Here is a 17,325-nt window from a genome sequence, read left to right as displayed (position 1 = left end):
CCTATTGACATGCTTCAAATTAGGCTGTCCCCTGTAGTAGCCTTGAATGCAGCCTATTTAAAATTGTACAGTGGCACACTTTCCTACTCCACACTCCACGTGGCAGGTCATTCATCCCTTACATAAGGAAATGAAGCAAGATTTTAAAAAAGACTTCTGCAATGGCAGCATGTAGGTTATAAAGAAATAAATCTGACTCAGTCAAAAGCTACGGTGTGGGCTGGGAACATAGTTGATGGCAGAGTGGCTGCTGGCATGCATGAGACCCTAGAGTTTGATCTTCAGTACCATAAAAGAGGATGCCTTGTCAGGCATCAGTGGGAGGAGAGGCCCTTGGACCTGTGAAGATTCAATGTCCCAGTGTAGGGGAATGCCAGGGTGTTGAGGCAGGAAGGGGTAGGTGGGTAAGGGAGCACCCTCATGGAAGCAAGGGATGGGGGGGATGGGATAGGGGGTTTATGGAAGGGAAACCAGAAAGGGATAACATTTGAAATGTAAATAAAGAAAATATTTAATAAAAATGTGGATTTTAAAAAAAGAGAGAAAATAAATAAATATATTGCTGTTGTGTAAAAAAGTAAGGTATGAATTGAATATTTTATTGAAGAATCATGGATCAGAAAATCTAGACAGATACTATTTAAGAGGAGGTATTGGATAAGAGACAACTGGAATGAGACAGAGGAAATAATAATGCTTCAACTGGTGAGGAAAGAAACAGAGGAGTTCAGTGAACAAAGAAAGATAATGAAGCATCAAAGTAGTACCTATAAGAAGTTGGGCATTTGGTCAAGGATAAGGAAAGAGGAGCTGAACATATGCAGAAGGTCTTCTCAGAGTAATGTGAACCAAATCACCCAGGAGACGAAGAAAGGAAGAATGGTACCAATTCGAAGGCAGGATAGTGAACAATATTCAAAAGACAAAATGGTAAGTAGCAAAAGACAATCAAAGGAGATGGACTGAAAATCAATTTGTATGTGTGTGTATAAATACATATAACAGATTGAGAAAGTTGTCTAGATAGAGAAATTAAGACCTCTGAAATTATACTGGAATCTCATCACTTAGGAAAATCAGGCATTCAAAGCCAGCTTTGGTTACATATCAAGTTGGAGGTCGGCCCGAGCTCTGTGTCTTATCTCAAAGGGAAAAAAAATTCTTTACAACAGGGCAGTTGGGCTGCTAGTTTACTTGACACTTATCCTCCAAGAATTTAATTTTAAACAAGGTTTGGGGAAAAGAAAAATGTATAGTTGCAAGGAAAGCTATTTATTTATTTATGAGATTTTTAATAAAACTAGCTCAATTGTTATTTCTCCTTTTTTGCACACATTATAAAAGATAATATTAGAAGAACTGGTGAGAAATAAATGGGTAAAGGTTGGCAGAAAGAACACTGGCAGTGTTGATGTCCCAGGAGGCAGAGGACAGACAGGAAGAGGACACAAAAGCATTTCTAAATGACACAACAGTCCTCTCATAGGTTGTGACACTAGGGACAAAGTGGTCAAAACCACTGACAAGAAAGGTTATTACTAATGGGGGTGGGGTGGGGAAACAGCAGTGTTGACAACATTATGTCTTACATAATATAAAAGGAAATTGTAAGATTTTATAAGTGCATGAAATTAGGTAGTTAATATAAAACCATGCAACAAGTAATTTGGAAGCTAGCACTTGAATACATTTCTAGTCACTTGGGGGAACTCTTTCAGCTCATTAAGGTGTAATCATCATCAAGTCCCTGCAAGTCATGCAGGAATTAATATGTGCCAATGTCTGAGTTCGAAAAGTACAAGAAAATAAGCAAACAACAATGGGTTGTTTTTCCATATTACATAATGGTTCATCATCTGACTGCCTGAACACTGAATGTCATGAATCAGCCTACTCATGGGAAACCTTTGTAACTACCATAAATTCAAAAGAGACTAGACACTATCAGCTGCATGGTAGAATCAGAAACTTGAAAACATACTCAAATTATCCTTTGAGTGACGATAACTAAGACATCAATCAATATTCTAGAATGTCCATGGATTTTGGTAGCATCCTGGAAAAATAAGTTACACCCACCTTCTTAAGGACATAATAAGTACATTAATTAGTGTGAAATATATTTTTATTAAATGTCACACAGTAAGATTACAAAAATGCTAAGATACATGATGTTATTTTAAAAGGCAGTTTTTTTATGAACAATAATTACCATCCACAAGCCAATCCTTTTGTCTGGATAAAGAACCACAGACTTCAGAGATGAAAAAATATCCTGTCTAGTCATATAATCTAGCCTCTAGTACATTTACCTCCTCTCAGTATCCCTTGTCCTTACTTCTCTAAGGCTTCCTATTTCCAAAATAAAGAAGGAATTATATTCCCAAAGGTTATAGTCAGGGCCCGTTATTTGGGTTTATGATCTGTAAACAAAGCTCTGTGTGCAGAATGACTGCTTTGTTTAATGATATTGTCAGTACCCTAAAATCCTTATAATTTCAAGGGTCATTTAGTTTTCATTTTGCAGTTAGTTCCACCTACTACATAGTCTATCGTGGCTATAGTGGTAAAAGTGTCATTCAAAGTAGACTCTAAAGCAGATACAGTGGTTCCTTTCTATAATCCCAACACTTTGGAGATGGAGCCAGGAAAGTCATAGGTTCAAGGTTATCCTCTGCTACACAGCAAGTTTAAGACAAAAGTTGGGTTACCTGACACTCATCTCCAAAACAAGTCCAAATGAAACTATCTCAATAGCAGATAAGGTGTTGAGATTATAATGTGTAATTATATCATTCCCCCTTCCCTTTTTTCCTTCCAACACTTCCCACATACATCCCCTTGCTCTCTTTCAAACTCACAGCCTCTTTTTCTTTAACTGTTGTTACCTTTGTGTATGATACTAGATACATTTTGTATAATGTCATTTGTATTGTGTGTTCATGGCTGACCCTTTGGTATTCTATAACCAATTGGTATGCTTTTCCCCAGGAAAGACTGTTTCTCCCACTCTTGGTAGTTTTTAATTGCCCGTAGTTCTTTGTGCAGACTTAAGACTTTGTAAAGACCACAAAGATCCATCCACTCGGCCATGTCTGCTGCTGTCTTTGTTCACCTGATGCTTAGGCAGCATTGTTGGTGAGACTTCAGAGGTACAGCTCCTCACGTTTCTAGAAGCTACAAACTCCCTGTTCCTCTGGCTCTTAAAACCATCCCACCCCCTCTTCTGCAGTGGTCTCTGACTGGGTTTCGCACTTTGCACTTTGGATTGGTTATATATCACTGCCAAACAAAACTGAGCACTCCAAACCATCCAGATCTTTCTGAATCTTGATTTTTCCTTTTTATATTCCGTGATAATGATTCTCAACCCAAAGGACAAATCTGAGTCACTTAGACAAGTTTTAAAACGGAAGTCCAAGGATTATGATTTAATTGATCTGTCCTAAGATATTATAATGCCATTTTTCTTTACTTAAAACATAGCATAACTTCTATGTATCCATAATATAGATTCAATAATTACCAACACTTTTACTTAGTCTTGTTTCCAGAAATATTTTAAGTTAAATACAAGACATCAATTTCTCCATAAATACAGCAATATCATTTAGTAACTCTCAAAAGTTCCTCAATCAAATGTAACAGGCAGCCAGTGTTAAGAACACGGATCTATGATGTCTCATTGGGTTAGTGTACTTGCTGTCAAATTTGCCTATCTGAGTTTGATCCCTAAGAGACCGATATGGTGAAGAAGGGAACTGACTTCTACTTGTCTTCTTGTCCAATACATACACATATACACAGCATCAGAGTAAACAAATAAAATCTTAGACAATTGCAAATGTGAAATGAATGCCTTTTTCTGTATTGGAGCAATGATTGTGATAAGAAAGGAATTATAAAGACTTGCCTATTACAAAATGGCAACCAACAGATTGGGAAAAGGTGTTTACCAATCCTACATCCGATAGAGGGCTAAAATCCAAAACATACAAAGATCTCAAGAAGTTGGACTTCAGAGACTCAAATAACACTATTAAAAAATGGGGTAGATGCAAATCAAAACAACCCTGAGATTTCACCTCACACCAGTGAGAATGGCTATGATCAAAAACTCAGGTGACAACACATGCTGGCGAGGATGTGGAGAAAGAGGAACACTCCTCCATTGTTGGTGGGATTGCAGACTGGTACAACCATTCTGGAAATCAGTCTGGAGGTTCCTCAGAACATTGGACATTGAACTGCCTGAGGATCCAGCTATACCTCTCTTGGGCATATACCCAAAAGATGCCCCAACATATAAAAAAGACACGTGCTCCACTATGTTCATAGCAGCCTTATTTATAATAGCCAGAAGCTGGAAAGAACCCAGATGCCCTTCAACAGAGGAATGGATACAGAAAATGTGGTACATCTACACAATGGAATATTACTCAGCAATCAAAAACAATGACTTTATGAAATTCATAGACAAATGGTTGGAACTGGAAAATATCATCCTGAGTGAGGTAACCCAATCACATAAAAACACACATGGTATGCACTCATTGATAAGTGGCTATTAGCCCAAATGCTTGAATTACCCTAGATGCATAGAACACATGAAACTCAAGACGGATGATCAAAATGTGAATGCTTCACTCCTTCTTTAAAAGGGGAACAAGAATACCCTTGGCAGGGAATAGAGAGGCAAAGATTAAAACAGACACAGAAGGAACACCCATTCAGAGCCTGCCCCACATGTGGCCCATACATATACAGCCACCCAATTAGACAAGATGGATGAAGCAAAGAAGTGCAGGCCGACAGGAGCCGGATGTAGATCTCTCCTGAGAGACACAGCCAGAATACAGCAAATACAGAGGTGAATGCCAGCAGCAAACCACTGAACTGAGAATAGGACCCCCATTGAAGGAATCAGAGAAAGAACTGGAAGAGCTTGAAGGGGCTCGAGACCCCTTATGAACAACAATGCCAAGCAACCAGAGCTTCCAGGGACTAAGCCACTACCTAAAGACTATACATGGACTGACCCTGGACTCTGACCTCATAGGTAGCAATGAATATCCTAGTAAGATCACCAGTGGAAGGGGAAGCCCTTGGTCCTGCTAAGACTGAACCCCCAGTGAACGTGATTGTTGGGGGGAGGGCAGCAATGGGGGGGAGGATGGGGAGGGGAACACCCATAAAGAAGGGGAGGGGGAGGGATTAGGGGGATGTTTGCCGGGAAACCAGGAAAGGGAATAACATTCAAAATGTAAATAAGAAATACTCAAGTTAATAAAAAAAAGATTTCAAATAAAGTGAAATCCAATGGCCATAAAAAAAAAATGGGGTAGAGAGCTAAATAAAGAATTCTCAGCTGAGGAATACTGAATGGTTGAGAAGGACCTAAAGAAATGTTCAACATCCTTAGTCATCAGGGAAATGCAAATCAAAACAACCCTGAGATTCCACCTCACACCAGTCAGAATGGCTAAGATCAAAAACTCCGGGACAACAGATGCTGGCAAGGATGTGGAGAAAGAGGAACACTCTTCCATTGTTGGTGGGATTGTAAGCTGGTAAAATCAGTCTGGAGGTTCCTCAGAAAACTGGACATTAAACTACCTGAGGAGTCAGCTATACCTCTCTTGGGCATATACCCAAAAGATGCCCCAACATACAACAAAGACACATGCTCCACTATGTTCATAGCAGCCTTATTTATTATAATAGCCAGAAGCTGGAAAGAACCCAGATGCCCTTCAACAGAGGAATGGATACAGAAAATGTGGTAAATATACACAATGGATTACTACTCAGCTATCAAAAACAATGACTTTATGAAATTCATAGGCAAATGGATGGAACTGGAAAATATCATCCTGAGTGAGGTAACCCAATTCCAAAAAACATACATGGTATACACTCACTGATAAGTGGATATTAGCCCCAAAGCTTGAATTACCCAAGATATAATTCACTCTAGACCACATTGAAGCTTGAGAAGAAGGATGACCAAAGTGCAGATGCTTCAGTCCTTCTTAAAACTGGGAAAAAAATATTCATAGGAAGGGATATGGAGGCAACGTTTGGAGCAGAGCCCGAAGGAATGGCCATTCAGAGCCTGCCCCACTTGAGTATATAGCCCATTTATATACAGCCACCAAACCCAGACAATATTGCTGATGCCAAGTGCATGCTGACAGGAGCCTGATATAGCTGTCTCCTGAGAGGCTCTGCCAGAGCATGACAAATACAGAGGTGAATGCTCGCAGCCAACCACTGAACTGAGAACAGGGTCCCTGTTGGAGGAGTTAGAGAAAGGATTGACGGAGCTGAAGGGGCTTGCAACCCCATAAGAACAACAATACCAACCAACCAGAGCTCCCAGAGACTAAACCACCATCAAAAGAGTACACATGGACAGACCCATGGCTCCAGCTGCATAAATGGACCTCCCCAGTGTAGCGGAATATCAGGGCAGGAAGGCAGGGAGGGAGGGTAGTTGGAGAGGGAGAACACCCTCATAGAAGAAGGGGGAGGGGGAAGGATGGGAAACTGGGAAAAAGAATAACATTTGAAATGTAAATAAAATATATCCAATAAAAAAGGAAAAATATATAATTTTAAAAAAAGACTTGACTGTTAAAGGAACGGTCATTGAAAGAGCTACTGGTTGAAGATGGTGCTTTTGATGGCTAATGCTGGCCATCAATTTGACATATCTCGGAAGGAAGAACATCAATAGAGGAACTGCCTCCATCCAATCAGCCTCTAAGAACATCTGTGGGGCATTTTTTTTAATTGCTATTCAATGTACAAGTACCCAGAGCAGTGTGAGTGATACTGTCCTCAGGCACATGGACCATGGCTATCTAAGAAAGGTAAGAGTTTGGAAGCAAGCAGTAAGCAGTGCTTCTTCCTAGTTTCTGTTTCAAGGTCCTGCCTTAGGTTCGTGCTTTGGCCTTCCCAGATAATGGGATGTAACATATAAGATGAAATAAACCTTTTCCTACCCAAGTTGGTTTTTACTAGTGTTCTATCAAAGCAACAGAAAAGCAAACTATAGGGGTTGGGGATTTAGCTCAGTGGTACACTTGCCTAGCAAGCGCAAGGCCCTGGGTTCGGTACCCAGCTCTGAAAAAAAGAAAAAGGAAAAAAGAAGAAAAAGAAAAGAAAAGAAAAGCAAACTATAGTGTGTTCATTACCAATATGCTAGTTTAGTATGCAAAATTGTGTGTAATTTTCTTTGCCAAGCAGATTTGTTTATTTTTTTTTTTATTTTTTAAAGCAGCTCTGTTTAAAAAGTAGAATGAGGGCACCGTGTAAGACAACACCATTCTAGCTGCAGAAGAACAATGTATATGAACTTTCCAATTACCAATAGGATTCATTTCTAGTCTCTATAAAATATTTGATTATAAATTCTGTCCATAGTAATGATTGTTGTAACCTTACAACTGATTCTTTAATCATAAGCTGTCAGGCTTACAAAGTGTAACCAGCACACCTTTCTTGAATTTTTTATAATGTCAGCCTCATTAAATGTTAATGAGAAAACTAATTAGTAAACTGCCAATGCACTTAGTAAGAAACATATTCAAATAATAGAAAAGTGTTTTCAACAGAGGTAATAGATTTTCCTGGTTCTATTATTTTGCTCCCAGATCTAAACCCTTCAAACAGAACTGTGAGTGCTTCTTTTCAAATAACCCAATGGCCACATGGCATTTTGAAAGCTGCCAATTTTACACTAAGAGCTTTGGAAAACAGTTAATAAAAAAAATAATTCTTTTCTCGGTCCTATTTGTCATCCTTGGGCATTTTAAAAACATTTTGGTTCATTTAAAATAAGAAGAAAACAAAGATAATAAAACCCAGAAATTGTTATTATCCATTGCTACAAAACTTTACTCCTTTACCCTATATAAGGAAGAGAAAAATAAGACCATATACATTAAATTGAAATATCATCAAAGACAAATTAAATGTCAATTTTTAAGTCTCTTTAATTCACTGTTTCAGTTTTTCCTCTGCTATAGATGAAGATATTCTTTTCCAACAGCCTTTATATAGTTATTAACAGCATCATATCTTGAGTCCCATGTTTCCAATTCCAAATAAATGCATCTGGAATATTTATTCTGTCCCCAACAACTGCTATGTTTTGCTTTATAATATCATTCCTCTGTTAGAATATCCTTTTCCCTTCTCCCTAGCAAACAGTCTCCCAGATATTGATAGTGCTTATAGGCAAACGATTTAATTAAAAAATGATCCAAATTGAATTTTAGCAAAAAGCTTCACAGATGCCACACTGGAATTCTGCCACAAGTATTCCAGCTACTGTTATTTATCACTGATTTTAGGCAAACTTTTTTTTTCATTTTATAGCACCTCTGCTAAATATAAATTATATCAGATCTAGGTATAGAAATTGGACTGGAGGTTTCCAATATTCATTTATTCATAAATTAAATAAGTCAACAGACTGAATTACTGACTATCCTAGCAATAAAATATTTGTTTACTTGTTTGTCAACTACTCTAGAAGACTGCAAATTTTGTAGGAATCATGCCTCTTCTATTAACCAAAATCAGTAACAATGACCAGTTACCACCCCATTTCGCTGTATCAGAGCACAGTTAAATTATCCTAGGAATTATTACATTTGATTCTGTTACTAGATACAATTGGCTTATACGTTCTAAATCCCTTCAGTCTCTGCATAGATCAACTTATCTAAAATATGAACCCCTTCCTTGTTTATCAGAACAACTTACTTTATTCTTCATATTGCTTATCATCTCCACTCATATCACACAGGATTTGACTATTTACTGCTCTCAGTTAGAATGAGACCCCACGAAAAAGAATTTTGTTTTAGGGAATGCATTATCTTCAGCAATTAAAAACAGTTCTTGGAGGCTGGAGAGATGGCTCAGTGGTTAAGAGCACTGGCTACTCTTGCAGAAGACTTGGGTATGATTCCCAGCACCTACATGGTGGCTCACAACTGTTTGTAACTATAGTTCTATGGGACCCAATGCCTTCTTCTGGCCTCCATAGGCACAACATACTCTACATGAATACACGCAGTCAAAACATATATACACATACAAGTAAAAACAAGCAAACCAATCCTTGATTGTTAGAAGGCATTTAGTAAATACTTGTTCAGCAAATACATCTATCATCACATTTATGATTTTGCATTATCTTTTGTACTTACATAGCAGTATCAAAAAATGCAAACAGGGCAAATTTCCTAACAAAAAGGCAACACAAAGGCCATGTAACCACCATTATTACAACAATATGATAAATATCAAAATGCATTTATTATTTTCAGCTTACTTTATACCCATAGCCCTTCCTGAACTGTCCATAAGCAGAGTTCATCAGTTGAAGTGTTATTCCTTCTTCAAGAATTATGCTTTAAAAATAATAGTAGGGGATCCAAAATAATATATATATTGCTCCAGTACAAGTGATACTGTGATACTTAGATCTATAAAAGTACTACTTGGGGACTTCTGGGTTTAGAGCAATCATAGCTCAAACAAAACTTGGTCATGATAAATTATTGTAATTCTTTTAAATTATTCTGATTACAAACAACAGAATGCATAATCAGCACCATAATATTCTCTAGTGTTTATCACTATTTTGCTCTTGCAGTGTTATCATTATGTTGGACATATTCAATATTATTCCTTCAAATCAATTTCTATATACAACTTGGAAAATAATTATTATTAGGGAAAATGGTTAGGGATTACGGGGAAACTTGGGAAGAGAGGAAGAGAAGAAGAAGACTGAGACTGATTTCTTTGGTCTTTTGAGCCCTAAAATAGCATTTAATATGAAATGTTTGTCACATTTGGGTACTGCCCGTGGGTACAGAGAAATGGCTTCAAAACTCATTTGACCTATAGTATAGTCACCTGAGATAGAGAAGACAATGTTATCTTCAATTCACAGATGAGTAAGCTAAGCCTTTATTTGTAAAAAAAAAATTGACAACTTCAAATGTACCAAACACATATTAAAGAATCAAAATAGGTAAAAGAAGAAGCAGGGTTAATGAAAGATGTGCAATTACTGGACAGTGCATTTGCACAATATGAATGCTGGTTTAAAGCTGGATTATTGAAGCAAAAATTCAGAGGTTAAGAGCAGTGGTTGTTCATGTATGTATGTGTGTGTGTGTGTGTGTGTGTGTGTGTGTGTGTTATCTATATCTATATCCATTCCAAAGGTATATAATATCTCTAATACCTCTTTAAATATGAAAGGCCAGGTTGAAGTTTTGAGAAATGAAGATGATCAGTTCAGTCATTTTGTTTTCCTGATAAAAGGAAGGATTATTGACTGCCTACCTATAAGTCTTATGCTGTGTTAGGTACTTGTTGATTATGTGTCTCACCAGTTTCCTTTCCCTTACTGCCCCTAGGGTCCCTTCCTTTGCAGCACAGACTGGAAAGTTTGCTCCTATGCACCTTAGGGCCATGAACCTGCAGCCCTTAAAAATTAAATTAAAGCCATAATTATTACAGACTATATGCAAAGGGTTTGGGGAGAGACATGTAGATTTACAGTGCTAAACAGAAAAGCATATTCTTTTGAAAAGCTAGAAAACTCATAACACTGATCATTTTATTTCTCAAAGCCTACAAGACTACTTTTTTCTTGTTCCAAGAATTTTTTAAATTTATTTATTTCTATGTGAATCAGTGTTTTTCCTGCATGTATGTATGTGCACCCTGTGCATGTCTGGTGATGGGGAGGTCAGAAGAGGTTGTTGGATCTTCTGAAACTGAAGTCATAGACAGCTATGAGCTGCCATGTGGTTACTGAAAATTGAGCCTGCTCCTCCAGGGAGTAGTCACTGCTATTATTATTATTATTCTTGGAGCTATTTCCCCAACCCTCAAGAGATCTTTAAAGATACTTTTTACCTGATTTTACAGGAATCAGATGCGCCAAGGATTTGTCCCTCCTACTGTTTTCCATGTGAGATATGTGTGTGTGTGTGTGTGTGTGTGTGTGTGTGTGTGTGTGTGTGTGTGTATGTGTGTGTTTTGAGACAAGGTCTTTCTATGTAGTCCTGGCTGTCCTGGATCTCACTCTATAGATCAGGCTGGTCTCAGAGATCCACCTGCTTCTGCCTCCTGAGTGTTGGGATTAAAGGTATGCACCATCATCACCCTGCTGGGATTCTCTTTTTAATAAGTCAATATGATACTTTACTCTGAGCACGACTTGTATACATATTGTGAGTAGGACTTTCCAAACCTATCATAAAATAGCATGTTTACCCTTTGGGTACCAAACATTTTATCCAATGATTGCTTTGTGAGCATGGAATCCAATAGCATTTTGCTACTACCACGTATGTAATATGAATATTTTCAGAGTTAGACTTTTGAGTTGGGGGTTTAAACAAAAGAAAAGCTTTGGGTTTCTGTGATCTGGATAATAAAGGGTTATAAATTCTCTTTTGGCATATGTGTTTAGAGGAAATCATTTATAGTGATTCATAAAGTCTATATAAATATAAACTGAAAACTTACTTCAAATATTTGAAAATAAAATGCTTTTTTCAAATGTAACCATGATCTAATTACACAGATGCTTTAATTTCAAAGGGATAGTACCAAAGTAAAAGAGGGGATAAGGAAAGAGAACTAACTACTTATAAGATTTGTTTTAATGTTTATTTTCAAGCTTTGTTCTACCTAAAATTTTAAAAAGGTTTGTTGATGGTAATTACAAATCCAGTGTCTAAGAATCTGCTTACCACTATTCAGGTATGAAAAATTCAAGAGTAAAATTCTCTCAACAAACACCTAAGACTTCCTGATTGGCAAGTCTCCCTAAGCCTCATTCAGGAGTGTACTTAACAGGAGGTAGTCTATGTAGTGGCTCTCATCTGCCAAGGAGAGAAAATTGCTGATTTGTGCTTAATAAGCCAAATATGCATAAATTATTTTAATTATATAAAACTAGGGGCTAAATTTAGCTTCAATAGTCTTTACCTTTATCGACCATGAGAAGGCAAGGGAGAATGTGAGGCAACTAGAAAGATTCAGGTTAAAATAGTCTCTAAATAAAAAAAAAAACCCAAAGCAACAATAACAACTTTAGGTATAACACACATTTTTACAAAAATCCCATTGTGTTGTAATCTAGGATAACTATGAAAGACAAAGTTTGATAAATGGTCACTAATCTACCCAGATGCCTACTAAAAAGGATCTTATAATGTTAGAAGAGGGACCTTGTGATTCCAATGTGAAAATTCTCTTGAGAGAATCATCATTATCAAGAGAAAAATGAGTTCACCAAGCTTAGTGTGGTAGTGAATACCTATCATACCAGCACTTGAGAGGTTGAGGAAGGAAAACTGTGAGTTTGAAGCTGGCCTAAGCTATGTAATTGACTTTTCCCCCAAATGGAATCAACTAACTTCATCAAATTCATACTCAAGATATACTATTACAAGGGGTTACTCCCAATCATCACATATCAAAGAAAACAAATCTTAAAGTACAATAATTAACATTTCTCGATGGTCACTATCATTTTTCCATTGTACACAACATAAAAACTCATCTTATAAAAGGGTAGGACCTAACACGACACATCAATATAATGGACAAAGGCAAATTTATGAAGCATATACTGGTGCTCTGATGAAAGCTCATGTAAATGAGGACAGCACAGCTCTCAGCTTCACAAGTTTAACTAAGAAGGCAGCCATAAAAATCAGCATACGCTGTTGTTCTGGACCAAAAGGAACAAAAAAAAAATTTAAACACATCTCTTTGTTCCTTTTTGAGTTATTTTGTTGAATTCGCATGACGTTGGTGGTAATTTCTGGCATCTTATCATTGTCACAAGTAAAACAATCATGTAGGTACAAATGGACTATAAGTCACTAGTCACAACACACATATGCAAGTGATAGAAATTTACATTCATTTCTTCAGACAAATTTCCTTGTGTAGCAATGGGGAACCAATAAAAGAGGTGGGCGAGATAAAGAGAAAAACCCCTTTTTAATTGACATGTTTAATACTCCAGAGAAGAGGGGTGTGGGGGAGAGGGGACCATCACAGAGGTGAAGGGGGGATGGGTTGAAGAACTCTGGGAGGGGGGACCAGGAGGGGGGCAACATTTGGGATGTAAATAAAAAAATAATTAATTAAACATGAAATTTCTATTTAAATGAAACTGCCATTTAAATGAAAACGTTCCTTTTAAACAACCTGTAATTTTTAAAGATCAGGAAAAAAATGATAAAATGCTAGGTTTATTATGGGGGCAATTTTTGTCTCCACACTGCCTAAAGGCCCTTTTTGGAAGTTGGATAAGATGAATGTTACTTGTAAAGTTATATATCTTATAGGATGTGAATTTTATCGACATTAGAGGAGGCTTATCTTAGCATAAATAGACCTTTATGAGCATTATTTTCCATTTTATACTCTCATCTCCATAAAGTAGGTACTATGTTTTTTAGCCAAAGAGGGAAATCAATGTCACTCAGCCAAGAAGCTCCCCCTTCAACCCTTCAGGAGTCATTGGTTCTGATTATATTTTTTCTAGTAAACTAGCTAACTTTCCTAGTCTACTTCCACCCTCCTCCTTTAATTCAGCATTTTAAAGACAGAGAACAAAATTATAACTGTAGCACACAGTGGTGCCTTAAGACTGCATATATGAAAGAATTTGACCATGTCATCCAACAGGCAAGAGATAGGGATAGAATCAAAATTCAGGTTGTCAGATTTTTGTTTCTTCCCTCTACATCACCCTCCCCAAATTAAGTCTGGTCCACCACTTCAAGACCCTAATACCTAACCAGGAATTATCAGGAAAAACAGTTCTTGTCTCTCCAAGGTCCAAATATTTGAAAGCCCCTATCCAAGACTAAGGATCTAAAAATAGCCTTCTTTGGAATCTTCAGACATGGCCCCGTTTTGAATTTTTAAGATGAACAACTGTGGGAGAGTGGGTGAGAAGAGTTGAGTTTTCTTCTTGTTTAATTGGTTTGGTTTACACATCTTTGAAAGAAGGGGCAGCGCCAAACTTGCTGGAGAGAAACGCGTGCTTAAAAGAAACAGAGATTCCCAAGGGTTTTAAACATAGATATATATAAAGGCAAAGATGTAAAATTGGGAGGAGGTGAGTAATTCTGAGGGCTACTCCTCCACTTCCCCAGCATCAAGCAGCCCCACGCCCCGACCCAAATCTCACTTGCAGCCTCTCTCTTTCTCAAGGTGTGATTGGAGCACTTCATTCTCTTTAAGATTCCCATGTCCTAGCAACGTCCCCCACACACTCGCACTCACTCCCCAGGGTGGCGATTATTTGTATAGGTTTTGGAAAAAGTTAAGTCCACACCCGCGAACCCGCTCTCCCCGCCGGTCTTATTGGGACTATTCTAGCTAGCACACTGCCCATCAGCGCTCTCCCCCATGGGAAGCGACCCACCAAGTACTGGATTCCCCGCTAGCTTCTCCCATCCCGGTCAGACCCAAAGTGCAACTGGGAGTCCGGTACAAGACAGTCAGGACTCTGTAGTAGCGGCGGAAAGGCGGTGGCGGGAGCAGAATCCCCAGTCAGTCGCCCCGGGTTTAAGATGAGGCGGCGGACAGCGACGAGTAACTGTTTGCCTCGCCACCTTTTCAGTGACAGCGGACCCAGCCCTAAAGCTAGAGTAGCTGGCTGGCCACATCTGCTGGCCACCGCTTACCTGTAAGTCCTCCTCCGCCTTCTTCCCCGTAGCCTCGCCGCCTTTGCAGGACAAAGTACTCGTTGGATCTTTCCATCAGCCACAGCTTCAGCGCATTTTTCAACAACACTTCCTCGGGCTTCAGCCACATCTCGAAGAACTTTGTGCCGCCTCAGAAGCGGCGACCTATTTGTCCTCCTTACCTCCCCCCAACCCAGCCTGTCTTTACCCCTCTACTTCTCCTCCTACCAAGTCTTCCGTTGGCGGCGGCGGCGGCGCCTCCGGAGGTTTTCCACACTTCCCCCAACCGTGCCTTCTCTCCCACGTAGGCAGAGAGAGTGCCAACTCCCTCCCACGGAGCTACTGCCAGACTGGGAAATAGTCCCGTTTCACCTCCTCTTGGGAGTTGTAGTTTTCTATCCATTTTCCTGCTCCCATTCTAATTCAGCACCAGACTACATCTCCCACAATGCACTGGGTTACTAGTTGGGTGGGTTGGGGGCGTCTTCGAGGCGCTCCCGCCACCAGTTAAGTGAGTTTTGCCAGTGTAAAGTTAAAAAGGTTTTTCTTTTGTCTTTTTTGCTTCAAATAAGCTAACCCCGTGTATGACAGCAGTGCTCCTAGTTGAGAAGACGAGTTTGTTGAAAACAAAGTTTCCGGCATTTTTGAGTAACGGCCCATCCAGGAAGCAGTAGCCTGCAGCAACTTCCATTTACTTTACACTAACTAGGTACTAGGTGATTTCTCAAGTAATGCTCACAGAAATCTTTCGAAGTGGATCCTCCGCTTTGCTCACTAGTAGATGGAAACCGCTAGCACGCGAAGTTACTTAGCCATGGTCTCACAGTTGGTGAAAAGATTCATTATTCAAAAGCCTTACCTAATTAAACTCTGTCCATTCATAATGGAAGATAAATCTCAGAAAACACTTCTTCACACAGACTTTCGACTATACCTTCCCCCACGTTGCCTCTATTTAAGTTACTACTTGTATAAACGTCTGAAAAATCTCTACTCCAACTTTTTGAGTATTTCTTTTTTCTTAAGCAGTTTTAAGAAAAACATAATTCCTTGCAGGGCAGCCTTCCTTTCCTGATACCTTGACAATGCTGCACAACCGCTTATGTGCTAAGATAAAGAGGTCTGCTGTGAGGAATCATTTGAGGGTTGTTGTTGTTATTGTTGTTGTTGTTGTTGTTGTTGTTGTTGTTAGTATAACTCAATCCTGGGAGGGAAAGAATAGAATGAGAGTGAAAACTGGCTTACAGAAAGAATTCAGATAAAGGTTCCTGACAAGTTGGCAAGGTATCCAAAATAAAGCTATTGGGCCCTGTGACTAAAAGGATGAAGTAGGACACTCTCAGACTAGGAGTCTCAGAGCCAGTGAACTCTGCCCTGAAGGAGTGTCTCCAGGTTAAATATTCCAAGACTTGGGCGGTTTCTGGCTAAGCAGGTATATGTCACAAGAAAGTATTTATTTTTGTGGAAGAAAAACACCACCACCAACAACAACAAAAGGAAATTCCAAGCCAGGGTGTTTCCAAGTGCAAAGTCACACTTCGAAGGTGTGTTAAGGCACATCATTTCTCCTTTTCTTCTCAGTGAAAGGTCAACAAACGCAGCAAGTGTAGATAGCTTTTGTCTTCCTTCATTTGTACAGTCCCAGCCTCCATTGTCTGTCAGTATGCTTATGGTTCTTGTTACGGCAAAGAGCACCAGAATCCGATGGTTCCTTTCTCTCTACTCTGAACCCATCCAGGGCAACCCAGATGTTTGCTCGTTGTAAACAAACACTTCATTGGTTGTATAAAAAAAACAATTTTCAAATTGAATTACGTCTATTGTGTAAAATTTTTCTTGATCATAATCTACTTCAAGTCTTTGCAAATAATTGTTTCTCTAAAAACACATTAAAAATACCATGGCATTCAATTCACTGTTTAGTTAGGCATGTTCCTATAGAATACTAAAGAATTACAAACAATCTTAAATGTTGCTGCTGATGTTGTCCTGGCACTTAATGTATAACATGTCATACTCATTAATAAGTGTCTTAGTTAGGGTTTTCATTGCTGTGAAAGATACCAGGGCCAAGACAACTCTTCTTTAAAAATTTATTTATTTACATTCCAGCCATTGCCCCCCATAGCGATTCCTCCTTCCTCATCCCATTCCCCCTCCCCCTTGCCTCCTAGAGAGTGCTCCTTCCACCAGGTATCCCCACTTCCCTGGGGCCTCAAGTCTGTCAAGGATTAAGCCCATCCTCTCACACTGAGGCCAGATCAGACAGTCCTCTGCTATATATGTGCCAGGGGCCTCAGAGCAGCCTGAGTATGTTGCCAAGGCAACTCAGATAAAGGACTGAAAATTTAGTTTAATTGGGGCTGGCTTCCAGGTTCAGAGGTTTAAACCATTATCACCAAGGTGGGAACATGGCAGCATCCAGGCAGGCATGGTACAGGAGGAACTGAGAGTTCTACATCTTCATTTGGAGGCTGCTAGCAGAAAACTGGCTTCTAGCCAGCTAGGATGAGGGTATTAAAGCCCACCCTCACAGTGACACACCTACTTCAACAGGGCCACACCTTCT

The 17,325-nt window shown here is 39.0% G+C and overlaps 1 protein-coding gene across 3 annotated transcripts in view; it reads right to left on the bottom strand.

Annotated features, from left to right (window-relative positions):
• Positions 1-15,081, bottom strand: part of Tbc1d8b (TBC1 domain family member 8B) — an 87,949-nt gene extending 72,868 nt beyond the window's left edge. The window contains exon 1 of one of the 3 annotated variants that reach the window (XM_039100636.2): positions 14,757-15,081. In XM_039100636.2, the coding sequence (XP_038956564.1) occupies positions 14,757-14,886 (130 nt within the window). In that variant the 5' untranslated portion in view covers positions 14,887-15,081. The remainder of the gene's footprint in view (positions 1-14,756) is intronic. The other 2 variants (XM_039100637.2, NM_001401137.1) reach the window with 2 other exon arrangements.
• Positions 15,082-17,325: the final 2,244 nt, after the last annotated feature.

The sequence above is a fragment of the Rattus norvegicus genome, chromosome X (assembly GCF_036323735.1).
Source record: "Rattus norvegicus strain BN/NHsdMcwi chromosome X, GRCr8, whole genome shotgun sequence".
NCBI lineage: Eukaryota > Metazoa > Chordata > Mammalia > Rodentia > Muridae > Rattus > Rattus norvegicus.
This window is presented reverse-complemented; position numbering and strand designations above follow the sequence as displayed.